This window comes from Dipodomys spectabilis, unplaced genomic scaffold (genome assembly GCF_019054845.1).
Source record: "Dipodomys spectabilis isolate Male_0828 unplaced genomic scaffold, ASM1905484v1 ptg000234l, whole genome shotgun sequence".
Taxonomy (NCBI): domain Eukaryota; kingdom Metazoa; phylum Chordata; class Mammalia; order Rodentia; family Heteromyidae; genus Dipodomys; species Dipodomys spectabilis.
The window spans coordinates 18,462,354-18,490,072 of NW_024870911.1; the positions used below are offsets into that span (position 1 = coordinate 18,462,354).

The 27,719-nt window shown below is 36.9% G+C and overlaps 2 protein-coding genes across 2 annotated transcripts; both read right to left on the minus strand.

The window, feature by feature from the left end:
* Positions 1-515: 515 nt before the first annotated feature.
* LOC122124226 (olfactory receptor 6C2-like) lies at positions 516-1,451 on the minus strand. Its single transcript, XM_042698948.1, has one exon. The coding sequence runs from the start codon at positions 1,449-1,451 to the stop codon at positions 516-518; it is 936 nt and encodes a 311-aa protein (XP_042554882.1).
* An 8,475-nt stretch (positions 1,452-9,926) lies between these two features.
* LOC122124231 (olfactory receptor 6C2-like) lies at positions 9,927-10,859 on the minus strand. The gene has a single exon (XM_042698960.1). It carries the CDS (start codon positions 10,857-10,859, stop codon positions 9,927-9,929), a length of 933 nt encoding a protein of 310 aa, XP_042554894.1.
* Positions 10,860-27,719: the final 16,860 nt, after the last annotated feature.

The window sequence follows — 27,719 nt, forward strand, 5'->3', positions numbered from 1 at the left end:
AATAATGCTGTGATAAACATAGTTGTGTTGGTAGCTTTAGTATGGCCTTGTTTGTGATTGTTTGGGCAAATGCCCAAAAGTGGGATTGCTGGGTCATAGGGGAGCTCTATGTGGAGTCTTTTGAGGAACCTCCATACTGCTTTCCAAAGTGGATGAACAAGTTTACACTCTCACCAACAATGCAGTAGGGTTCCTTTTTGGCCACATCCCCTCCAACATCTGTTGTTAGATTTCTTGATTATAGCCATTCTAACTGGGATGAGGTGGAATCTCAATGTTGTTTTGATTTGCATTTCTTTTATGGCTAGAGAGGTTGAGCATTTCTTCGTGTGTCTATTGGCCATTGCTATTTCCTCTTCAGAGAATTTTCTCTTTAAGTCTTTAGTTCACTTATTTATTGGGCAGTTGTTTCTTTGAGGGTTTGTTATTGGGGGATTTAGTTTTTTGAGTTCTAAGAATATTTTAGAAATGAGACTCTTGTCTGTGAAAACTTTTTTTTATATTGGTGAATTTCCTTACTGTCTTAAGAACAGTGAAATTCTTTTGACTGTGTTACTGAAGGCTTGTTTCACCTGCTTGTTTCTTAAGGTGTAAATGAAGGGGTTAAGCATAGGAGCTATAGAGGTGGTGAGGATGGTCACACCCTTGTTGACAGCCATCGAATCCTTGGATGAAGGCTTCACATAGATGAAGATGCAGCTGCCATAGGTGATGGAAATCACGATCATGTGGGAAGAACAGGTGGAAAAGGCTTTTTTCTTTTGCTTGGCAGAAGGGAATTGTAGAATGGTCTTAATGATGTATATGTAAGATAGAACTACACATAACAGGGTCATGACAAAAGTTAACACAGCACAGACTATAAGCATCTGCTCTATGAGCCATGTTTCTGAGCATGAGATCTTCAGGAGGGGGTATGCATCACAGCCAAAATGGTCAATGACATTAGAGTCACAGAATTCCAGATTTAGGACCAACGTAAGTGGTGGGAATACAATCAACAAACCAGCCACCCAGCAACAAAGGACGAGTCTCCTACAGACCCTGCTGTTCATGATGGTCACATAATGCAGTGGTTTGCAGATGGCCACATAGCGGTCATAGGACATGATGGCCAGCAGAAAGAATTCAGTTACAGCAAAAAGATCAGTAAAAAAAATTTCAGTGATGCAACTGTTGTATGTAATTGTCTTGTCCCCTGTTGATAGGCTGTACAGGTATCTGGGCATACAAGCAGATGTGAATGCAATTTCTAAGAAGGAGAAATTTTGTAGGAAATAGTACATGGCAGTTTTCAGTTGTGGATCCACTATAGTGAGGGAGATGATGGTGAGGTTTCCGGTGACACTCAGCATGTAGGTGAGACACAGAAAGATGAGGAGCACAGCCTTCAGTTGTGGGTCATCAGTCAGGCCCTGGAGGAGGAACGTTGTGACGGTGTGATTTCTCATCATCCACTCCTGACTTCTACTCAGTCTGCACTGAAAATCAGGTGTTTGGGTGCAGTGGTAATTAACAGAGCAAGAAAACTGTGAAAATAACATCACATGCATTAAAATATCATATTTCCATGTATTATCAATTTCAGTAGAAGTTTAAGTTTTATAATTAATAGTAGTCATTTCAAGGTAGACTTAAAAATTCAAACATTAATGTGCTATTCCACAATTGAAACATAAGAATATATATTATGTTATAGTGAATACTATATCATAACATATATTATTCTGCATATGCATTATATTTTTATTTTATAACACAATAATATGTGTATGATAGCATAAGTACATTATATTATATATGCAATATATGTTATATACTTAATGTGTAATATGTAATTCTATATTTATAAATAATATATAGTAGTCATCTATTTTATATTGAAAATACATTTAACTGTGTTAATGAATTAACCTATGTTAATAATATGAGGATGTAACTGCACACAATGCATTTTTAACAAGGTCCCCTCCTCCCTTTATTCCTATTTCTTGCCTTGCTTTCTCATCTTTTTTCTAAGTATTTGATGGGATTCATCATGCTGACATTATTTTCATATGTATTCCCCCCTCAGTCCTCAGAATCCCTATTTTTCCTCTCCTCCTGGTGATCATCTCCTACCTAGTCACCTCTTACATTTATTTCCCATTGCTGTTGCTCAAAAATATAATTCAGTTTTCTTTTCTTGTGGTGGTAGGGATTCATGCCAAGTTCTTGTGCATGCTGTACCATTGAAGACATATTTAGCTCCTCAATTTGTTTTTCCCAAACAAAACTGACCACTAGATTTTTCTTTTGTGTGGGTCCTGGGACTTGAACTCAGGGCCATAGCACTGTCTCTGAGGTTTTATGCATTAGGTTAATTCTTTCTACTTGAGCCACAGCTCTATTTCCAGTGACTTTCCTGGCTGGGCTGGCTTTTAACTATAATCTTCAGAACTCAGCTTCTAGAATTGCTAGATTATAGGTGTGAACCATTCGTGCCTGACTTGACTACTAATGTTTTTGTGATAGGAAGTTTGCTAAATATGCTTAAGCTGAATCTTGAAATTTCTTTAGCCTATTTGTATTTTCCTTGAAATTTCATTATTCAGAAAATGCAAGTATATTACAAATAGTTTGAGTTTCATTCTACAAATTATGTATTTAGTTGTTAAGAAGTTGAGGTCTAGACTAGTGTTGGTAGCGAATGCCTACAATCCTAGAAATTCAAGAGGTGTGTGAAACTCTTATTTTCAATTAACCAGCAGAAAGCTGGAAGAGGAGCTTTGGCTGAAATCAAAACTCCTCTTCTAGCATTTTTGTGGCTCATTGGATTTAAGAGTCAAGGAATTCCTGTTTTGTCTGGCTTTGAACCAAGATCCTCAGATTGTGGCCTCCTGAGTAGCTAGGATTGCTGGTGGGAGTCACTGGTGCTCAATATTGGTGTTTGAGAGGTTGTACTTGGTAAGCAGGTACCACCTCAATTGAAACACCACTTGACCCATGACTCTCAGCACTATTTTGTGTTAATTTTTTCTTCTTCCTTTCCCAGGAGGTCTTGTATTTTCTCCTGGGTGCTATCTTTCCTACATAGCTTGAAATAAAGGCATTCACCATTAGTTGTTGAGAAGGTCTCTATAGTTGTTGAGAAGGTCTCTAGCTATGTTTCTGCCCTTCAGCTGTTGATTTCTGCCTTCAGAACACCTGGGATTACAGGAGTGAGCTATCATGTCTGTTTAAAATGGACATATAAAACTCAATATTGATATAATATTGTTTCATATGTGTTTTATTTTCGTCTTTCCAATTTGTAATATTCAGACACATTTTCTTGTGGATGTCTCTTGTATTGATAACTGTTTGAATTCATTTATTACTTAACACATGCACTTGCTTTGAGTAGTGTTTTCTTGAACTACAAATACGTTTTCCAAATTCCAAAATGCCCTTGAAATGTCAATAATATAACCAAATGTACCCTAAGCATAAATCAGAAGCTGTTGCTCCTTACAATATATTCTGTTTTTCCCATGTGTTCTTTACAAACTAATATAGTGTACTTAGGTAACCAGTAGTTTCTGCTAGGTACAGAAATAAGCGCTTTATGTCATTTATGTAGCTTCAGAAACATTTCCTCCCATGCTCTGTGCTTCTGCTTTCCATTCTCATGCGTCAGTTTCTAATTCCACCGGAAATACACATACTTGGCCATTGGTTTTTAAATTTTAATTTCCTGAAGTTTCACTGCACTCAAATTATGTTACTTTTGAACAACTTCTTACTCCTTTTGTTTGCTTAATATAGTTGTATCAATGGTGATGTACTAGCCAACATAAAAACAGTCTAACAAAATGTTTGAATTAACATCATTTTAGGAATTCCTTTTCTGAATTGTCATAATCCAGAAAGATCTATTCGTTCAATACTTATTTATTCAGGTCTAAGAATGTAACAAATGACAGAATTTATTATACTTACACTTCTGGCAGTTATTTGTATCTTTTATTAGTGGTTTATAATTATTCTTAGAGAAAAAAACTTTAAATGAATATTAAGTTGAAGCCTAGTATGGTATGATTTCCAGTAGCCTAGAAATATACCCTTTGCTTGAGATTTCTCTCTGTAGTTGATTGCGCCAAGTTTCTCTCAACCCATGTAGAGTCATCCTCCATTAGGCGAGGAAATTGCTTTGGTTTCCTTTCTGTCATTGAAAAGTAGGTCCACAGAGCTCAGGGTACCTTTGGAATAGTGGCATTGTGAGTTCTTTTGATAACTGGGAAGATTCTCTAATTTTAATTTCCATATTTATATTATTTCTCAAGTATGTAAGCAAGTTGATAAGCATAGGATTCCATGGTAACTCACATCGAAAAACCACTTAATGAACTTGGGGAAAAACTCAATCTGCCTTAGTACCTGTGGGAATTCAGCCTATAGAGACAGGAGAAAGCACTAGGAGCACTGCAAACACATTGTTAGGAAACATTAAGACCCTAATGAAATAAAGCTGTCTTACAAGACAGCTTATTTATCTAGGTTTCCTTTCCTACTTGTCAATTTGTTTGACAGTGGATAAATTCCATGTTAATATTTCAAAACTATCATTTGGTTCTACTTTCATTATGTTCTCTTCATCAGGTCAAATATATAACCTTTTCAGTCAAAATTAATAATTGATTCCAGTATACATTCCTAAGTTTAGACACTAAACATCTCTAAGGGCTGAAACACATTGTTCATGCATTCACATTTTTGATATTTAAAGGTTAATACCCAAGAATCCCTAAGACTCTTAGAAGTCCATATGATTTGAAATTCACCCTTTTGGATTTCAAATTTTGACATATAATTTATCCTGGAACAGAATTTCAGTGGATGCTACTGTATGAAAATATCATGCGTTAAATAAATTTATCCTTCAAGTAATATAAACTTTGAAATTCATTTAATATATATATATTCTTATTGACATTTCATTTTTGCTCAACAACCCCTAATTGTGTGTAGTTCTTTCTACAATATAAATTTTGATAGAATGCTTAAATTAACTAGATTATTTTTTCTTTTTTTCTTTTGGATTATAGATTTGAATTTACTGTCTTAGCCATTTTGAATGTGCAAGACATTGTTTCCGAGTACACTCAACTTACTGTTCAAAATTTATTTCTCTTGTCCAACTGAAACTCTGTATCTTTGAGAAACAACAGCAGAAAGAATATTAGTGTTTGCCTCTGGTTGTGAAGAAATTTGGAAAGAGATAAATGATGAGTAATTGCTAATGTGTACAAGATTCCTTTTAGGGGTGATAAAATAGTCTAAAGTTACATTATGGTGATACACACAATTTTGTGAATGCTAGTAAAATCATGTAATTGAACAATTATAATTCATACTTCAACTTTGTGGCCTACAAGTAACATATAAATGAAAGTTTATGTTATTTAAATATTTTATTGTAAAATCTTTACAACTTTGGCGGGGGGTGGGGGGAGTTGTGGAGGTGGGAGGGAAGGGATGGTAGGGGAAAAACAAAGGAGGAGGCAACAATGCTTGATAGGAAATGTACTCATTACTTTGCTCATGTAACTGTAACCCCTCTGTACAGTATTTTTACAATAAAAATGTTCAAAAATAAATATTTTATTGTGTATTCTTAAGATGTACAATGTGTTAATAATATACATATTATTGAGACAGGGTCTCAAAGCTCAAGGGCACTTGAAACTGAGAATCTTTTGCCTTAGCCTCTACCCAGTTTACAATAATACATTTAAGAATTATTTAATTGTTTTATAAAGGTGATGTACAGAGGGATTAGAATTATATAGGTCAGTAAAGAGAGCATTTCTTTTTGGATAATGGTACCCTTTCCCTCCCTCTCTTCCAGTTTTTCTCTCTCATCCCCATCCGCAAGTTGTGTAGTTCATTTTCAACATACTATCTACTGGGTACCACTGTTGCACTTTTTGCCCTTTGTGCTTCCATTTATGTGCCTCTCCTCAACATCCCAAAGTCATATAAATGAACCAACAAGATGAAAAAGAAAACACAAAAATCAAAAAAGGAAAAGCAACCTCATTACCCCTCTGCTCATTTTGATAAATATTATTTTGTATGGTTTGTGTTTCTCTCTTAAGAGTTTCTGCTTTTGGTCTCACTGTGCATGAATGCCTAGAGTACTGCATAATTTATGATGTCCTGTTATGTTTTACATCTACTGTTTGCATATGAAGAATATGCACTATTTATCTGTTTTTGCTTGGCTTACCTGTCTTGTTCTAGGACTATCCATTCCCCTGCAAATGACAAGTTTCATTCTTTCTAAGGTTGTGTAAAATTCCATTTTGTATAAGCATCATATATTTGGAACCATTCATCTATTGTAGGGCATCTGGGCTGTTTCTACAACTTGAATATTGTGAATAATGCAGCAATGAACATGGATGTGCAAGTGTCTTTATGTTATCCAGGCTTGTATGTTCTGGGTAGATGCCCAGGAGTGGTAAAGCTGGTCAAAAGAAGCTCTTCCTTTATGTTTTGAGGAACATCCAGCTTGCCGTCCAGGGTGGTTGTATTAGTTTACATTCCCACCAAAAGTGCAATTGGGTTCCCCCCACATCCCTGATAACATTTATTGTTGTTTGATTTTGTGATGCTGGCGAATCTAAGTGGGGTGAGATGGAATCTCACTGAAATGTGAGGGATGCAGATTAGTTGAGCTGATCTGAAACTTTGGCAATATGGCAGGGTAAAAAAATCAACCCATAGACCCAGTAGCTTTTCTGCATGACAACAATGAGAAGAGCAAGACTGAAATCAGGAGAGCAATTCCATTTTTCTAGCCTCAAAAAATACCTAGGATTAGTGTAACCAAAGATTGAAGGAAGTCTATAATGAAAACTTTAACAACCTTAAAGTAAAAATTGAAGCAGATTTAAGGAAGTAGAAAAACCTCCCATGCTCCTCGATTGGAAGGGTTAACATCATTAAAAGGTCAATATTACCCAAGTTATCTACAAATTCAATGCAATACTCATCAAAATCCCAACAACATTCATCAATGATACAGAAGAGGCAACCCCAAAATTCATATGGAATAATAGGAGACCCTGAATAGCAAAAACAATCCTTACCAGGAAGAATAACAATACAAAGCTTCAAACACTATTGTAAAGCTGTAGTAATAAGCAGCTTGGTACTGACACAAGAATAGACCTGAGGACCAATGGAATAAAACAGCAGACCCAGAAAAGGACCTATAAACCTGTAACCACCTAATAGTTATTATAGGACTCAAAAAACACAGGATGGAAGAAAGACAGCCTCTTCAACAAATGTTGCTGACACAATTGGCTATGCAAGTGCAGAAAACTGAAGTTAGATCCATATATAACCTTGCACCAGAATCAATTCTAAACAAATCAAAGACCTCAATGTAAGATCAGAGACCCTGACAATATTACCAGAAGAGAGAGGAAACACTAAGGTTCCTTGGCACAGTTCTAAACTTCCTAAGTAAAGATAGAGAATCACAACAAATCAAAGAAAGACTGGATAAATGGGATTGCATCAAACTGAGGAGTTTCTGCATGGCAAAGGACATAGCTAGCAAGATAAATAGAAAGCTGAAGAATGGCAGAATGTCTTTCTTTTTTTGGGGGGGTCTGGTCATGGGGCCTGAACTCTGGGCCTAGGCGCTGTCCCTCAGCTCTTCAGCTCAAGGCTAGTGTGCTACCACTTGAGCCATAGCACCACTTCCATTTTTTTTCCTGCTTATATGGTGCTGAGGAATCGAACCCAGGGCTTCATGCATGCAAGGCAAGTGCTGTACCACTGAGCCACCTTCCCAGCCCCAGAATGTCTTTAGTAGCAAAACATCAGACAAGGGCCTCATATTTCAAATATACTCAGGTCTTAAAAAGTTAAACCTCCCAAAAAAAGTCCTCAAAGAAAAAGCAACCCAATTAATAATGGGCTACAGATGTAAAAAGAGACTTCTCTGAAGAAGAAATAATAATGGCCAATAAACACATGAAGAGATGTTCAAACATCTCCAGCCACAAAAGAAATGCAAATCAAAATAACATTGAGAGTCCACCTCACTCCAGCTACAATGGCCATTATCAAGAAAACTACCAATAACAAGTGCTGGCAGGGATGTGGCCAAATGGGAATGTAAACTTGTTCAATCATTCTGGAAAGCAGTATAGAGGTTTCTCAAAAGAGAGTTTCCTTATGACCCAGAAATCCCACTACTGGGCATTTATCCAATTGACCAAAAACCAGGCTACACTAAAGCCATCAGCACAACCATGTTCACTGCAGCATTGTTTATCATAGCCAAGATATGGAATCAACCCAGACATCCCTCAGCAGATGAATGGATCACAAAAATTTTGTATATATACACAATAGAATTTTATACTTTCATCAGAAATAATGACAATGCCCAATTTTTAAGGAAATGGAAAGACTTGGAAAGTAATCTAAAGAAACATAGGCTGCATGGTTTTCCTTATTTGTAATAATTAGAGTGTGCCTATAAATCAATGAGTAAACCCAATGGATAGTAAAAGGCAAACAATGACACTTGGACATGATTAAACATCAGTCTAAACATTAACACAGTTTGAACAAAGGAGGATATTCTCTTTTTTTATTGTGAAAGTACTGTACAGAGGGGTTGCAATTATATGGGCAAGGTAATGAGTACATTTCTTAACAAGCATTGTTGCCTCCTCTTTTGTTTCCCCTTCCCTCTCCCCCCAACACCTCCCCCTAAGTTGTAAAGTTCGTTTTTTGACATAACGTATTGTACATCTCATTGTTGCAATGGGTCCACCTGTATCCCTATTTAAACAATAAGTTTTTTTCTTTTCCCCTCCACAAATTATACCAACATTAAATACAGTGAAAACAGGGGTTATACCGTGGGGGAGGGACATACAAAGCAACAAAGAAATCATCTGATAAATATGTTAGAAACAATCACAAGAAAGAAAAAACATTTGAATCCTTTTCTTGGGGTTCATTTCGCCTAACATCAACTTATCTGACTGTTAGGAAATGGAAAGACTTGGAAAAAATTATATTAAGTGAAGTAAGCCAGGCCCAAAGAAACATAGGTCCCATGGTTTCCCTTATTTGCAATAACTAATATATGTGAGACAAGGAGGATATTCCTAGGAGAGAAATACTAGGGTTCAATAGCTATGTCTATATGATCTTATAAATGAACTCTTATCAAAATAAACTCCAAGACATGGAAGCAAGAAGTTTTATATTGTCATTATTTTTTTCCTTTTCCTTTGCTTTTTGTTTTGGTTTGTTCCCTTTTGTCACTGTTTCTGATTTCTGTACCCATTGTCTTGTATATGTGTTTATCAGATTTGGGGAGGGGAAGAGGAAGCACAGAAATGGTGTGACAAAGGTTGAACCAATTCAGGGTGAAACCCACTAGATACTATATTGGAAGTGAAGTATTCATCTTGGGGGAGGTATTCAGAAGGGGAAAAACTGTGTGTGGGAGGGGGTGACACTGTTCAAAAAGAAATGTACTCAACTGACTTATGTAATTGTAATCCACTCTACATTACCTTTACAATAAAATGTAAAATATGTGAGAGATGGAGTGATGGGCTTTCTCTTCTATCCTCAGTGCCTGAAGTGTGGTCTGGTAGTAAGAATATTCTCCAGTAAGCATAATTACCTTAATCAAAATACATGATGAATTTATTGGTTTTGTTTCACTTTATCTGTGGTTGTGTCAAGGATTATTGATATGCTAGGTTACTCTGTTGTTTCCTGGTTTATGTATATTGTGAGTTTTTTTCCTGAGTCATTTAAAATTATTAGGAAAGGATGAGGTCAAATTATACATGCACAGAAACCATGATCTTTTCTTATCAAAACTTACCAAACTTTTTTTATATTGGTGAATTTCCTTACTTTCTTAACAGCAGTGAAATTCTTTTCACTGTGTTATTGAAGGCCTGTTTCACCTGCTTGTTTCTTAAGGTGTAAATGAAGGGGTTCAGCATAGGAGCGATGGAGGTGGTAAGGATGACCACACCCTTGTTGACAGCCATCGAATCCTTGGCTGAAGGCTTCACATAGATGAAGATGCAGCTGCCATAGGTGATGGAAATCACGATCATGTGGGAAGAGCAGGTGGAAAAGGCCTTTTTCCTTTGTTTGGCAGAAGGGAATTGTAGAATGGTCTTAATGATGTATATGTAAGATAGAACTACACACAATAGGGTCATGACAAAGGTTAAGACAGCACAAACGATGACCATCTGCTCTATGAGCCATGTTTCTGAGCATGAGATCTTCAGGAGGGGGTATGCATCACAGAAAAAGTGGTCAATAACAGAGTCACAAAATTCCAATTTTAGGACCAGGGTAAGTGGTGGAAATACAATCAACAAACCACCTGCCCAGCAACAAAGGACGAGTCTCCTACAGACCCTGCTGTTCATGATGGTCACATAATGCAGGGGTTTGCAGATGGCCACATAGCGGTCATAGGACATGGTGGCCAGGAGAAAGAATTCAGTTACAGCAAAAAGATCAGTAAAAAAAACTTCAGTGATGCAACTGTTATATGTGATTGTATTGTCTCCTGTTGATAGGCTGTACAAGTATTTGGGAATGCAGGCAGATGTGAATGCAATTTCTAAGAAGGAGAAATTTTGTAGGAAATAGTACATGGCAGTTTTCAGTTGTGGATCCATGGTGGTGAGAGAGATGATTGTGAGGTTTCCGGTTACACTCAGCATGTAGGTGAGACACAGAAAGATGAGGAGCACAGCCTTCAGTTGTGGGTCATCAGTCAGGCCCTGGAGGAGGAACGTTGTGACGGTGTGATTTCTCATCATCCACTCCTGACTTCTACTCAGTCTGCACTGAAAATTCAAATATTTGGGTAGAGTATTAATTAACAGAGGAAGAAGATGATGAAAATTACATCATATGAATTTAAATTTTCTATCTACACATAGTATCAATTACAGTAGAATTTATGATTCATAGTTTTACAATTCATAGTTGTCACTTCAAGGTAGAATAAAAAATTCAAGTATCCATGATATTCCAAAATTCAAGTATGCATATCATATTCAAAAAGTTAAATATATAATATATAGTATTATGTATTAAAATGAGTATTATAACATATACTATGCATATAGTATACATACACATATTGCATTATTTTATAGCACAATAATACATGTTTTATATCATAACATATAATATATAATGTTTTATATAAATTTATAATATATCATAACATATAATACAATGTGCTGTCCATTTGATTTAGCATTTGTTAATTATGTGAAAGGGTATGTGTACACAGTACATTTTTAACTAATACAACTTCTGTGTCACATTCCTATTCCCTCTTTTTCCCATCTTTAAAAAAATATTTGATGGGATTCACCATGCTGACCTTATGTTTATATGTAATTTACCCCTCAGAATCTCCATTTTTCCTCTCCTCTTGGTGATCACCTCCTACACAGTCATTTCTTACTTTTATTTCCTATTGTCATTGCTCCAAAATTTTATTCAGTTTTTTGTTCCTGTGTTTTCTTTTCTTGAGGTGGTAGGGATTGACACCAAGTTCTTGAGCATGCTAAATGCTGTACAAATGAAGACATTCTTAGCTCCCCAGTTTCTTTTTTTCTCAATCAAAACTGACTGCTAGTTTTTCTTTTGTGTGGGTCCTGGGGCTTGAACACAGGGCTGGAGAACCATACCCAAGCCTTTTTTTTTTTTTTTTTGGTAAGACTAGCACTCTCTTCTGGAGCCACAGCTGTATTTCCAGTTTTTTGGTGGTTAATAGGAGGTAAGAGTCTGAATGACTTTACTGCCTGGGCTGACATAGAACTGTGATCCTCAGAACTCATCTTAGCAAGTTGCTAGATTATAGATGTGAGCCACCTGCACAGGTCTTCACTGCTAATGTTTTTGTGATATAAAGTGTTCTTCTTAAGACAGGATGAATGCTTAAGCAGAGTCTGAGTTTTCTTTAGCCTATTTATATTTCCCTTGAAATTTTGTCATTCATAAAATGGAAGAAAATTATAAGCAGTTTGAGTTTCATTCTACAAACTCTTCACCTATTGGTGGAAATGTTGAGGTCTAGACTAGTGCTGTGGCTACAGTGTACAATCCTAGCAGTTCAGGAGATTCCATTTTTTCTTCTTCTATTATTATTATTATTAGCCAGTCCTGGGGCTTGAACTCAGGTATGAGCACTGTCCCTGAGCTTCTTTTTGCTCAAGGCTAGCACGCTACCACTTGAGGTGCAGAGCATTTCTGGCTTTTTTCCCCCTGCTTTCATGGTACTGAGGAATCTAGCTCGTACCATTAAGCCTCATTCCCAGCCCAGGGAGATTGCAATCTTAAGGAATGCCATTTGAACCCAGCGAGGGCAGGTAAGTTAAACCACTTCCAGTGTATTGCTGTTTAATTGAAGATAGTCTTCTTGTTTGGTCTGGTTTTAAGCCACAATCCTCAGATCTTGGCCTCCTGTGATGCAAGGAGCCACTGGTACCCGGTATTGGTGGTTGGGATGATGCACTTGATAAGCAGGCATCACTTCATAGGACAGACCTCTTGACCCATGACTCTCAGCACTTGTTTGTTTTATTATTTTCTTCCCTTCCTCCCCCAGGAGATCTTGTATTTTTTCTTTATGGCTTGACATAGAGGTATTCACCAAATATCACTTATTTGTTGAGATGAGCTCTGGATAACTTTCTGCTCTTCAGTTTAAATTACAATTCTCTGCCTGAGATTACTGGTGTTAGCCATTATGTCTGCTTAGATTGGACATTTTAAACCATGCAATATCAACATAATTGTCTCACAACTGACCACATCCCTGCATACTTGTTTTACATGTCATTTTCCAATAATTTCCAGACACATTTTCTTACTGATGTCTCTTGTGTGATAGCTGTTTGAATGCATTCATTTCTTAACATATGCACTTGCTTTGAATAGTATTTTCTTGAACTCCAAACATTAAATTTTCAAATTCCCAAATATCCTCTCAATGTCCATCATAGAATCAAATATACCCCAAAGATAAGTCAGAAATAAAAATTTGATCTCCATATTGTATTTTATTTCTCCCATGTGTTCTTTACAAACTAGTGTACTGAAGTTAGAGAGCCTGTAGTTTATTCTAGATACAGAAATAAGCACTTTGTGTCATTTATCTGCCTGCAGAAATATTCCCTCTAATGTTCTGTGTTTCCACCTCCCACTCCTGTACCTCAGTCTCTAATTCCACTAAAAATACACATACATGGCAATTGGTTTCTAAGTTTTAATTTCCTGACTCTTCACAGAACTCAGATTATGCTACTTTGGAATGATTTCTTACTCATTTTTTTTTTTTACTTAATATAGTTGTATCAATCATTATGTACCAAGCAACATAAAAACACTTAAAACAAATGTTTGAACTAATATTAGGATAATTTCTAAATTGTAACCATGTAGAAAGATCTATTTATTGAAAGCTTATGTAACTCAAGTTCAAAAACTGTAACAAATGGTAGAAGTCATTATACTTACACTTTTCACAGTTAATTATCTTTCTATTAGTTGCTGACAATTATTCTTAGAACTATAATTTGAAAATGAACATTATGTTGAATGTTAACAGTATATGATTTCCAGTAGCCTAGGAATACATCCTTTGCTTGAGATTTCTCTCTCTAATTGAGTGCATGAATGGTTTCATCATCCATGTAGAGCCATCACTAATCAGGTGAGGAAACAGCTTTTGTTTTCCTTCTGTCATTGAAAAGTGGGTCCACAAAGCTCGTGGTATCTTTGGAATAGAAGGTTTTGCAATTTCTTTTGCTTAGTGAGAAGGTTCTCTAATTTTCACTTTCATATTTATATTATTTGCCAAATCTGTAACCAAGTTAATAAGCAAAGGAGTCTATGGCATGTTGAAAAATCTCTAATGAACTTGGGGAAAACCCCAATCTGTCTTAGTAGCCAAGGGAACATGGCCCATAGTGACAGGAGAAAGCAGTAGGAACATTGCAAACAGATAGTTAGGAAAGTATTAAGAACCCAGTGAAAATCAGTCTAGTCCACTTTCTTTTTATTCATTCCTGTGTTGAGAGACAGCTAAATTCTCTAGGCGTTCTTTCCTGTTTTATCAGTTTGTTTAACAGTGAATAAATTAAATGTTACTATTTCAAAGCTACCATCCAGTTCTACTTCCATTATGTTCTCATTGGGAAAACTTTAAAACTTATTCAGTCAAATTTAATAATTAATTCCAGTACACATTCTTAAGTTTAGAAACTAAGCATTCGATAAGAGAGCTGAAACACATTTTTTCAAGCATTCACATTTTTGACATTTAAAGTTTAATGCCCAAGAATCCCTCAGAGTCTTAGAAGACCATATGATTTGAAATCTACCCTTTTGGATTTCAAATTTTGATATATCATTTCTCCTGGAACAGAATTAAAGCAGATTCTACTTCATGAGAATATCATATATAAAACAAATTTATCTGACAATACAGTAGTATAAGGGTTTGAAGGTAATTTAATATACATATATTCTTATGGGCATTATTTTTAGTCAACAAGCACTAATTGTATGTCGTTATGTACAGTATAAATTTGTAGTGTAGAATGATTAAATCAGTTGCCTCACTTTGTCTTTATTTTGAATTATGGATTTGAATTTACTGTCGTAGCTGTTTGGTAATGTGTGAATCACTGTCATTGAGTAGAGCCAACCTGCTGTTCAGTAGCTGTCAAAACTTACTTCTCTTGTCCAACTGAAACTCTGTATCCTTTGACCAAGAACAGCAGAAAGAATATATTGTTTGCTTCTGGCTGTGAAGAAATGTGGAAATAGATAAATGATGAGCAATTGCTAATGGGTACAAGATTCCTTTTTGGGGTGATAAAAATGCCCTAATGTTAGTTTATAATGATAAACAAAACTTTGTGATTTTACCCAAAGTCACTTAATTGGACAATTATTATTTATACTTCAACTGTGTGGCCTCTAGGTTACATACTAATAATATATTTTTGTTATTTATATTTTTTATTATCTATTCTTTTCTTGTTATGGTTGTGGGTCCTTGAACTCAGGGCCTGGGCTCTGTCCCTGAGCCTCTTTGTGCTCAAGGCTAGTGCTCTAGCACTTGAGACACAATGCCACACCTTGCTTTTTCTTTTTCTTTTCTTTCTTTCTTTTTTTAATAAGTTTTTTTTTATCATGAAAATACTGTACAGAAGGGTTACGGTTACATGATCAGGGTAATGAGTACATTTCTTATCAAGCATTGTTGCCTCCTCCTTTGTTTTTCCCCTACTACCCCTTCCCTCCCACCTCTACAACTACACTCCACCCTCCCCCTCAGCCTAAATTGTAAAGTTTGTTTTTCAACATAGTGTCTTGTACATCTCATTGTTGCAATGGGTCAACCTGTATGCCTATTTAAACATTTTGTTTTTACCCTTCTCTTCCTCAAATTATACCAACATCAAATACAGTGAAAACGGAGGGTATACCATGGGGGAGGAACATACAAAGCAACAAAAAAAAATCACATGGTAACTTATAAACACATTAGAAACAATAGCAAGAAAAAAACCCCACTTGTATCCCTATCTTGAGGTTCATTTTGCTTAACTTCATCTTATCTGGTCATATGTACATAGCTTTTGACCTTATCTACTTGTCCCAGACATGTACTAGTTATTGCAAATAAGGGAAACCATGATACCTATGTTTCTTTGGGCCTGGCTTACTTCATTTAATATAATTTTTTCCAAGTCTTTCCATTTCCTAATAAATGGGGCGATGTCATTCTTTCTGATGGAGGCATAGAATTCCATTGTGTATATATACCACATTTTCTTGATCCATTCATCTACTGAGGGGCATCTGGGTTGGTTAGATATGGTAAATAAGGCTGCAATAAACATAGTTGTGTGGGTAGCTTTAGCGTGGTCTTGTTTGTGATCATTTGGGTAAATGCCCCAAAATGGGATTACTGGGTCATAGGGGAGCTCTATGTGGAGTCTTTTGAGGAACCTCCATACTGCTTTCCAAAGTAGATGAACAAGTTTACACTCCCACCAACAATGCAGTAAGGTTCCCTTCTGACCATATCCCCTCCAGCATCTGTTATGAGAGTTCTTGATTATAGCCATTCTAACTGGGGTGAGGTGTTATCTCAATGTTGTTTTGATTTGCATTTCTTTTAGGCGAGGGAGGTTGAGCATTTCTTCATGTGTCTAGTGGCCATCCTTCTTTCCTCTTCAGAGAAGTTTCTCTTTAAGTCTTTAGCCCACTTATTTATTAGACAGTTGTTTCTTTGAGGATTTGTTGTTGTGGGATTTAATTTTTTGAGTTCCAGGTATATTTTAGATATGAGACCCTTGTCCTTTGTATAAAGCCATTGATTTTTGAGGGTTAATTTTATACTCTGCTACTTTGCCAAAATTTTGAATCAGCTCAAGTAATTTGGGAGTGGAGTCCATGGGATTCTTTAAATTCAAGATCATGTCATCTGCAAAGAAGGAGAGTTTTACTTCATCTTTCCCTATTTGGAACCCCTTTATGTTTGCATCTTGTCTTATTGCTGTAGCTAGGCATTCTAATACTAAATTGAAGAGAAGTGGAGAGAGTGGACATCTTTGTCTCATTCCTGAGTTTAGAGGAAATGGCTTTAGTTTTTTGCCATTAAGTATAATACTGGCTGTGGATTTAGCTTTATTATATCAAGAAATGTTTCATGGATTCCTAATTCATCATAAAGGGGTGTTGGATCTTATCAAATGCTTTTTCTGCATCTATTGTGATAACCATGTGGTTCTTCTCCTTGCTCTTGTTGATGTGATGAATTATATTAATTTATTTGATTAATTATATTAATTAATTTGATTTGAACCAGCTTAGCATCCCTGAAATGAATCCTGTTTGATCGTGATGTATGATTTTTTTGATGAGTTGTTGAAGTCGATTGGCCAAAATTTTGTTAAGAAGTTTTGCATCGGTATTCATCAAAGAAATGGGTCTATAGTTCTCTTTCTTTGATGAGTCCCTGCCTGATTTTGGGCTGAGGGTTATGATGGCTTAATAGAAAGAGTTCAGTAGTGAACTTTCTCTTTCAATTTCATGGAAGAGTTGTAGGAGTATTGGTGCGAGTTCTGCTTTGAAAGCCTTGTAGAAGCCTGCTGTAAATCCATCTGATCCTGGGCTTTTCTTACATGGGAGGTCTCTTATTGTTGTTTCTATTCAATGCTTGATATGGGTCTGTTAAGTTGGTTTAACTCATCTTGGTTTAGTTTTGGCATGTCGATACTTGATGGGAAATCATCCATTTCTTCCAGATTCTCAAACTTATTAGCATAAAGTTTTGAGAAGTATTCCCTTATAATGTTCTGAATCTTGGTTGTTTCTGTGGTGATGTTTCCATTCTCATCTCTGAGTTTATTAATTTGGGTGTGTTCTCTTCTTTTTCTGATAAGATTTGCTAAGGGTCTGTCAATTTTGTTAATTTTTTCGAAGAAACAACTCTTTGTTTTGTTGATTCGTTCTATTTTTTTGGCTTCTAATTCATTTAATTCTGATTTAATTTTAATTATTTCTTTCCATCTACTGGATTGGGGTTTATCTTGCTGCTCTTTTTCAAGGAGTTCAGATGTCTCATTAAATTGTTGGTTTCAGATCTCTCCAATTTGTTGATGTAGGAACTCAGAGCTATAAACTTGCCTCTGAGTACTGCCTTTGCTGTGTCCCAGAGGAGCTGGTAATTTGTGTGTTCATTTGTGAATATCATGAACATTTGAATTTCTTTTCTAATCTCTTCCATGACCCACTGGTGATTCAACAGTGTGTTGTTCAGCCTCCATGTGTTATAGGACTTTCTTTGGTGGCTTTTGGTGTTGAGTTCTAATTTTATTCCCTTGTGGTCTGAGAGAATGCAAGGTATAACTTTAATGTTTCTGAATTTGGACAAGTTTGCTTTGTGGCCTAAAATGTGGTCTATTTTGGAAAATATTCTGTGCACTGCTGAGAAAAACGTGTATTCTGATGCTGCTGGGTGAACCATTCAGTAGATGTCTGTTAAATCTATTTGATCTATGCCGTTGTTTAGATCTGCGGCTTGTCTGTTGAGTTTTTGCTGAGTGGAGCTGTCTAGTAGGGATAGTGGTATGTTAACATCCCCAACAATTAATGTCTTTGGATCTATGTGAGATTTGATGGAAAGTAGTGTTTCTTGGATAAATTTGGGTGCTCTGCTGTTTGGTGAATAGATATTTAGAATTGTAATATCCTCCTGAAAGAGAGATCCCTTAATTACTATGTAGTGACCTTCTTTATCTCTTCTCACTAATTTTAATTTGAAGTCTATTTTATCTGATATTAAGATTGCAACTCCAGCCTGTTTATGGGGGCTATTTGCTTGGTAGATTTTGTTCCAGCCTTTTACTTTCGAAATATGTTTGTTATTATGGACAACACCTTGCTTTTTCCGAGTAACTTATTGTAAGTAAGAGTCTCATGAACTATCCTGTCCACAATTGCCTTAAAACCATGATCCTCTGAGCTCAGACTACTGAGTACCTAGAATTTCAGGTGTGAGCCCCTGGCACTAGGCTGCCTATCTTTAAGATGCACAATATGTTAATAATATTCATATTGTTGAGACAAGGTCAAAAGCTCAAAGGAGCTTCAAACTCAGAATGTTCCTGGTTAGGTATAATCCACTTTATAATATTGCATTTTTTTTGGTATTGTAAGCATTATGTACGGAGGGGTTAGAGTTATATAAGGCAGGTAAAGAAAAGCTTTGTTTTTAGACAATGTCTTTCCCTTGCTCTCTCCCAGTTTTTCCCTCCCATCTCCACCCACAACTTGTATAGTTTATTTTCAACATAGTGTCTAAGTGAGTACCACTGCTGCATTTGTTTGCCATTTGTGCCTCCATTTGTGTGCCTCCTTTTATACTCTAAAAGACATATAAATAAAGAACTGAGGTAAAAGAAAAAGAAAACAAAAACAGCAATGAAGAATTAAAAAAAAAAAACTCTTGATGATTCTCTTTCCTGGAGTTCATTTGGCGAAATATTACTTTGTGTGATCTTCTGCCTTTGCATGCCTTCCCTCAGAGTATCTTTGTTTGGTCTCACTGTATGTGAATGGCTAGATTCTTGAATAATTTATTGTGTCCTGGTGTACTTTTGACCTAGTGTCCATATATGAGACAAAACACTCACCATTTGTCTCTCTGAGCATGAACAGACAAGAGAAGGAGAAAGGAAAGGAGAGAAAGAAGTAGAGAGTGGAAGAGAGAGATGTTTGGGAGGTCATGAATAGAGATGAATGGGTGGGGATGGGCTGCCCATGGGGAGGGAGGAGATGCAGAAAATCATACAAGATTTTTAGGGGGAAAGTGTGGATAGTAAGGAATGTGTGTAGATTGAACCCCTACAAGACAACTAAAATTTCTAGAGATAGCTGGAAGGCTTATGTGAGACAACAGATGGACAGAAGAACAGGTCTGAAAAAGATAACTAGAAGTTTTAAGAGACAAGAGACAGGCAGAGAGGATAGGTCTGAAGTACAGAACTTCTGTTCATTTACCATTGCAGAAATTGTCCAAATCTCTGAGAACTTTGTAATTAAAAGTTCCGTCTTGGGGCCATTCAGAAGGATTATTTAGTTTATACTTCAGCCAGGCTTTATTGCAGTAGAAAATAAGACGCTTTGGTTTTATAGAATCCTTAAGGGAATGTGCATCTAGAGAGAGTAGGAGGCATCCTAAAGGAGTGTCCAGGCTGGGGTGTGACAGACAGCACCCCATGAGAATTGCAGAAGGGAGTCTGGTGAGTGCTGAAGAGGTTACCAGGTGGAAGGGTGTCCTTGTTCACCAAGCTCTCTTTAGAGAGAGGGCCAAACGTCCTGGACCCAGGAGGTGACCTGGTGAGGCCATAGAAGCCCTCTGGCGAGGTGCCACATATGGAGAGAGAAAGAGAGAGTGAGCGCCCGAGAGCTCATAGAGATGCTCACTCACCACAAGTAGAAAAGTGGTGGGAGAGTGGTGTGGTGTGGATGCAGGTACCAGCAATGGTAAAGGCGCAGTTCAGTCAGTGAAAAAAACGGTGGTCAGGAAGTGAGTTAGCCCTAGGGAAAGAAAAGCAGAGGGAATTGTGCCATTGCTAACTCAAAGTCCCTCTGGATGTTGGGTACCATGATGGTAAGTTTTAATTAGGTAAGGAAGATGTAAAGAGAAGGTTTATTCATGAACTGCTGCCCAGCCTTACATGAGTTTGGAATGCAGGGGGGCCAACACAGGGCAGGGCAGGGGTTAAATGAGAAAGGGGGGGGAGAAGGCGTGGTCACAACAGATGAGCTGTGCCCTCAGAGTCTGTGACTCTCCCTTGGTTAAAGGAGGTGTGACCCGGTTAGTGCAGGATGTGACCTCAGAGAAGGGGGGAAGTAACTGCCCCTCAGCTGTACCAGTTGTCTAGGTAATGCAGGGGCTGCAGGGAGACTCCTTGCATGGAAAACAAAAGTGAGAGGGAGGGAGTGGAAAGTGGTGGTGGGGGGGCGGAGAGGGAGGTTAGCATGGAGAAAAGCAGCCCTTCCTGGTGGGATTAACCACATATTCTACCATAACACATAATATATATTATATTATGCTATAGGTGTTATATATTTATTATGTAATGTACATGTTATAATATATACATATATAATGTATGGAATATGTATATGTTTTTATATTGCACTATATATATAATTGTGCATTTGAATTAGTATATGTTTATAATATGAAAATGTATGAGTCCAAAGTGAATTTTCAACAAATTCACATCATATTTATTTTTTCCTCTCTTCCCACCTTTTCCCAAAGTATTTGGTGGGATTCATCATGCTGTGATAGGTTCATATACAATGCCCTTCAATCCCTTTTGCCCCTCAAAAATCTCCATTTTTTTCCTCTCTCCTCCTGGTGATCACCTCCTAGATAGTCACCTCTTTTATTTCCCATTGATATTGCTTCAAAATCTTATTTAATTTTTGTTTCTGTGTTTTCTTTTCTTGTGGTGCTAGGAAATTACCGCAAGTTTGTGTGCATGTTAAGTGCTGCTGTACCGTTGAAGATACATTTAGCTCTTCAGTTTATTTTTTCACAAATGTAACTGACTGCTACATTTTTCTTTTGAGTCATTCATGGTGCTTGAACTCAGTGTTTGAGCACTGTGCCTGAGCTTTTTTTTTTTGGGGGGGGGGTCTAGTCATGGGGCCTGAACTCTGGGCCTGGGAGCTGTCCCTCAGCTCTTCAGCTCAAGGCTAGTGCTCTACCACTTGAGCCACAGCGTCACTTCTGGCTTTCTTCTTTTTGCTTATGTGGTGCTGAGGAATCAAACCCAGGGCCTCAGGCATGCAAGGCAAGCGCTCACCACTGAGCCACTTTCCCAGCCCCCTGAGCTTTTTTGCATATGGCTACCACTCTCCACTGAGGCACATCTCTACCTCCAAATAACCATCCCAAAATTGTAAAGATCTATTTCTTCAAGGTTTATTCAAGTCCCAAAAATGTAACAAATAATAGAATTTATTATATTTATACTTCTGACAGCTAATTGTATCTTTCTATCTGTGGTTTACAATTATTCTTAGAGAATAAATTTTAAATGAATGCTATGTTGAACACTAACATGATCTTATTCCCAGTAGCCTAGAGATTTCTTGAGATTTCTCTCTGTAGTTGTTTGCATCAAGCTTCTTTCTCATCTATGTACAGCCATCATCCATCAGGTGAGGAAACAACTTTGGTTTTATTTCTATCACTAAAAAGTGGGCCCACAGAACTTGGGGGTTCCTTTGGAATAGTGAGTATTATGATTTCTCTTGCTTACAGGGAATATTCTCTAATTTTATTTTCCATATTTATATTATTTATCAAATCTATAACATAGTAACTCACGTTGAAAAACTGGTATGGTGGAGGAAGTAAAGATGGAATATAATATCTGACTTGGATTGTGTAAAATGGATAATGAACGATTTTAAGATATAAATGTAAGTGTGTTGTGGATAAGACTTCTCTGGCAACTAGCTATGTTAGCTAGTAACTGTAATTGTAACCCTGTAACCCTGTAACTCTAATGTCTGCTTCTGCTATTTTCTGAGCAATGAGAGCCCTAACCCACACTTCGTTCTTTTCCCCTGCTTCCTGCCAGCAAAACCTTGGCCGGAAATTTAAACTTAAGATGCAAATTTCTTGTAACAATCATTGGCTAAAACCAACGCCCAGCCTTCCCCTTTCCCCTCCCTAGCCCAAAATGCTTAAAAGCCAATGTGGGCTGGCACTTGGGGCCCTTTCCTGGGATTCCAACTCCAGGTGCTGCCCTGGCGCGTTAGCACTTTTTGCTCAATAAAATCTTTTACATTTTCACTACGGACTAAGTAGTCTCACTGCACCTCCCCACTACAAAACCACTAAATGAATTTAGGGAAAAACCCAATCTGCCTTAGTAGCTGTGGAACACTCTCTGTAGAGCCAGGAGAAAGCACTAGGAGCATTACAAATAGATTGTTACAAAAACATTAAGAACCTCATTAACCACAAATGTAGCAGGTCTAGATGATGCCACTTTGTTCTCTCAGACATCTTGGTGCCTAGCTAGGTGATGGGGGCTTTTCATCCAGCTTCAAAGGCCTAGAGGTGAGTCAAACCAACCTTTGAATAGAAGATGCCTAGCTTAGTGAAGGAGGGCTCTGTTTTAGAGGACATGCAGATGCATCATGTTGTCTGGCCCCAGAAAGCATATGCAAATGTATCATGTTTAGGGAAGCCCTGCTCTTGGTGCCTTTGTTTATGTTGGGGCTTTTGTCTCAACCCATGCATGTGGTTTTTATCATTAAGACTTGCTGCAGGAGCTGTGCAGGCTGCAGGTCTCTGTGACAAGGGTCCACCTGCAGACTCCCATTTTCTAGTAAAGACTCCTGATTTGACTTCTCAAAATGTGGCTTCTCTGTTTTCTTGCAACTGGATCTGAAACTGAAATTTACATTACAATAGTTTAACAGTGAATAAATTCCATGTTATTATTTCAAAGCTACCATTTGGTTCTACTTTCATTATGTTCACCTCATCAGGTCAACTATAAAACCTTTTCAGTCACAATTAATAATTAATTCCAGTATACATTCCTAAATCTAGAAACTAAGTTTAAGAGAGCTGAGCCACATTTTTCATGCATTCATATATTTGATATTTACAGTTTAATACCTAAGAATCCCTCAGACTCTTAGAAGTCCATATGTAATTACAGTGGGTTCCACTGTATGAAAATATGTGTTAAAAATTTATCTTACAAGTGATATGAAGTTTGAAGTTCATTTAATATACATATATTCTTATTGAAATAATTTTTACTCAACAACCCTTAATTGCATATGGTTATTTGTACAATATAAATTTGATGTATGCATATGGTATAAAATGATTAAATAAAAAGCTTCCTTTTTCTTTCTTTTTATTGATTATGGATTTGAATTTACTGTCTTAGCTGTTTTGTAATGTGCAAGACATTGTCTCTGAGTACAGTCAACCTGCTATTCAGTAGATGTCAAAACTTATTTTTCTTGTCTAACTGAAACTGTATGTTCTCTGAGAAACAACAGCAAAGAGAATATTAGCATTTGCTTCTGGCTGTGAAGAAATGTGAAAAGAGATAAATGATGAGTAATAGCTAATGGTTACAAGGTTCTTTTTGGAGGTGTGAAAATGTTCTAACCTTAGATTATGATGATAGACATAACTTTGTGAATATTACTAAAATTATTTAATTGAGGTTATTGAAATTTGCACTTCAACTTTGTGGCCTATAAGTTAAATATTAAATAAAAGTGTTTTTGTTATTTGAATTTTTATTACCTATTCTTAAGATGAACAATATGTTAGCAATATACATATTATTGTAGCAAGGTCTTAAAGCTCAAGGGAACTTGAAACTTCATGCCTTAGCCTCAGTTTATAATAAAGCATTAACATTTTTTAAAAATTGTTATTATAAAGGTTATGTACAGAGGGGTTAGAGTTACTTAAGCCTCTTTACTTAAATAGAACATTTCTTTTTCTTTTTCTTTTTGTCGGTCGTTGGAATTGAACTCTGGGCTTGGGTGATATCCCTGCACTCAAGGCGAGCACTCTACTGTTTGAGCTACAGTGCCACTTCTGGTTTTCTAGAGGTTTATTGGAGATAAGAGTCTCATGGACTTTCCTGCCCAGGCTGGCTTTGAACCGTGATGCTCAGATCTCAGCCTCCTGAGTAGTAGCTAGGATTACAAGCGTAAGCCACCAGCGCCCAGCTTAAATAGAACATTTCTTTTTGCACAATATCACCCTTTTCTTTGCTCTCTCCCAGTTTTTCTCTCATCCCCATCCAAAAGTTGTATATAGTTCATTTTCAACATAGTGCCTAGTGAGAATCACTGCTGCATTTGTTTGCCCTTTGTCCCTCCATTTCTATGCCTCCCTCTACACTCCCAATGACATAGAAATGAACAAACAAGATAAATGAAAAAGAAAACACAAAAAGTCAAAAGGAAAGAAAAAACTTGTTTCCTTGCCCTAGAATTCATTTCAATAAATATTTTGTTTGATTTGATGCACATAGACATTGTTCCTATGTGATACTCTCTTAAGAATATACTCTTTTGGTTTCACTGTGTGTGAATGTGTAGAGTCCTGTATCATTCATCATATCCTGGTGTGTTTTAGAACTAGTGTCCACATATGAAAAAAAATGCAACATTTGTAAGTTTTTGCTTGGCTTAACTCACTTGATTTGCTCTAGGTCCATCATTTCCCTACAAATGGCTTAAGTTTATTATTCCTAATGGTTGACTAAAATTCCATTTTGTGTAGGTACCATATTTTTGGAACTACTTATCTATTGTAGGGCATCTGGACTGTTTCTACAACTTGGCTATTGTAAATAGTACAGCAATGAACATGGTTGTGCAAGTGTCTTTTCCATATACACCTGGGGTGGATGCTCAGGAGTGGTAAGGCTGGTCGAAGGAAGATCTTAGTTTAGTTTTTTTGAGGAAACTCCAGACTGCTGTCCAGGGTGGTTGTACTAGTTTACATTCCCACCAAATGTGCAATAAGGTCTCCCCCCCCCCCCCCCCCGTCCATCCCTGCTAACATTTATTGTTGTTTGATTTTGTGGTGTTGGCCAATCTATCAGGAATGAAATGGAATATCGCTCAATGTGAGGGATGGAAGTAGGACTGGAGTTTTTGGGGATTTCTGTTTTATCTTCTGTCCCTAAGTGGCATCAGGTATTAAGAAGATTCTCCAATGAGAAAACTGAGTGAAATTAGGAGAGCAACTCCATTTGTAATAGCCCCACAAAAAATAAAATACCTAGGAATTAACTTAACCAAAGAAGTGAAGGACCTCTATGATGAAAACTTTAAAAACTTGAAAAAGGAAATCAAAACAGAACTTAGAAAGTGGCAAAAACTCCCATGCTCCTGGATTGGAAAGATCAACATTGTGAAAATGGCAATACTTCCCAAGGCTATCTATAAATTCAATGCGATACCCATCAAAATTCCAACCTCATTCTTCAAGGAAATAGAAGAGGCAATCCAAAAATTCATATGGAACAATAAAAGACCCGAATAGCAAAAACGATCCTCAACAGAAAGAACACTGCTGGAGGAATATCAATACCAAATTTCAAACTCTACTACAAAGCCATAGTAATCAAAACAGCTTGGTACTGGCACAAGAACAGACCTCAGGACCAATGGAATAGAATTGAAAACTCAGAAATGAACCTACAGACCTATAGCCATCTAATCTTCCATAAGGGAGCTAAAACAATAGAATGGAAGAAAGACAGCCTCTTCAGTAAATGGTGCTGGCAAAATTGGTTAACTACATGTAGAAAACTAAAGCTAGATCCTTATATATCACCCTGCACCAGAATCAACTCCAAATGGATCAAAGACCTCGGAGTCAAAGCTGACACTCTGAAATCATTACAAGATGGAATAGGAGAAACCCTAGGTCTTGTTGGCACAGGCCGAAATTTTCTTAATAGAGACCCAGAAACACAACAAATCAAAGAAAGGTTGGACAAATGGGATTGCATGAAATTGCAGAGTTTTTTCATGGCAAAGGACATAGCTAGCAAGATCAATAGAAAGCCCACAGATTGGGAGAAGATCTTCACTAGCCATACAACGGACAAGGGTCTTATATCTAAAATATACCTGGAACTCAAAAAATTAAATCCCCCAACAACAAATCTTCAAAGAAACAACTTCCCAATAAATAAGTGGGCTAAAGACTTAAAGAGAAACTTCTCTGAAGAAGAAAGAAGGATGGCCAATAGACACATGAAGAAATGCTCAACCTCCCTAGCCATAAAAGAAATGCAAATCAAAACAACATTGAGATACCACCTCACTCCAGTTAGAATGGCTAAAATCAAGAACTCCAATAACAACAGATGCTGGAGGGGATGTCGACAGAAGGGAACCTTACTGCATTGTTGGTGGGAGTGTAAACTTGTTCAACCATTTTGGAAAGCAGTATGGAGGTTCCTCAAAAGACTCCACATACAGCTCCCCTATGACCCAGCAATCCCACTTTTGGGCATTTACCCAAATGTTCACAAACAAGACCACACCAAAGCTGCCAGCATGACTATGTTTATTGCAGCATTATTTGCTATAGCTAAGATATGGAACCAACCCAGATGCCCCTCAGTAGATGAATGGATCAAGAAAATGTGGTATATATACACAATGGAATTCTATGCCTCCATCAGAAAGAATGACATTGCCCCATTTGTTAGGAAATGGAAAGGCTTGAAAAAAATTATATTAAGAGAAGTAAGCCAGGCCCAAAGAAACATAGGTCCCATGGTTTCCCTTATTTGCAATATCTATTATATGTCTGAGTCAAGCAGAAAAAGTCAGATAAGGTGATGTTAGGGAAATGAGCCCTAAGATATGTATTCAAATGTTTTTTTTCTTTCATGTGATTGTTTCTAACACATTTATAAGATGATTTCTTTGTTGCTTTGTATGTCCCTCCCCTACAGTATAACCCCTGCTTTCACTGTATTTGATGTCGGTATAATTTGTGGAGTGGAAAGGGAAAAACAAATCATTTAAATAGGGATACAGGTGGACCCATTGCAACAATGAGATGTACAAGTCGTTATGTCGAAAACGAACTTTACAACTTTGGTGGGGGGGAGGAAGGATTAGGGGGAGCGGCGGGAGGATGGGAAGGGATGGGAAGGGGAAACAAAGGAGGAAGCAACAGTGCTTGATAAGAAATGTACTCATTATCTTGCCCATGTAATTGTAACCCTTCTGTACAGTATTTTCACAATAAAAAAAATAAAAAAGAAGATTCTCCAATAAGCACTTGTACTCAAATCAAAATCCGTGATGAATTTATTGTTTTTTTTTCACTCTAGTTGTGGTTTTGCCAAGCTTCATTGATAGGTGAATTCATTCTATTATTTTCTTGTTTATATGTATTCTGGGTGTGATTTTTTTTTTCTGAGTCATTTGAAATTGACAGGAAAGGATGAAGTCAAAATCCAAAGATACATGCCGAAAAACCAATGATTTTCCATCAAAACATCAACTTTTTTAAACACTGGAGAATTTCC

Excerpts from the sequence above, each read along its gene's own strand:
- LOC122124226 (XM_042698948.1), bottom strand. The coding sequence starts at position 1,451 with ATGAGAAATCACACCGTCACAACGTTCCTCCTCCAGGGCCTGACTGAT.
- LOC122124231 (XM_042698960.1), bottom strand. The coding sequence starts at position 10,859 with ATGAGAAATCACACCGTCACAACGTTCCTCCTCCAGGGCCTGACTGAT.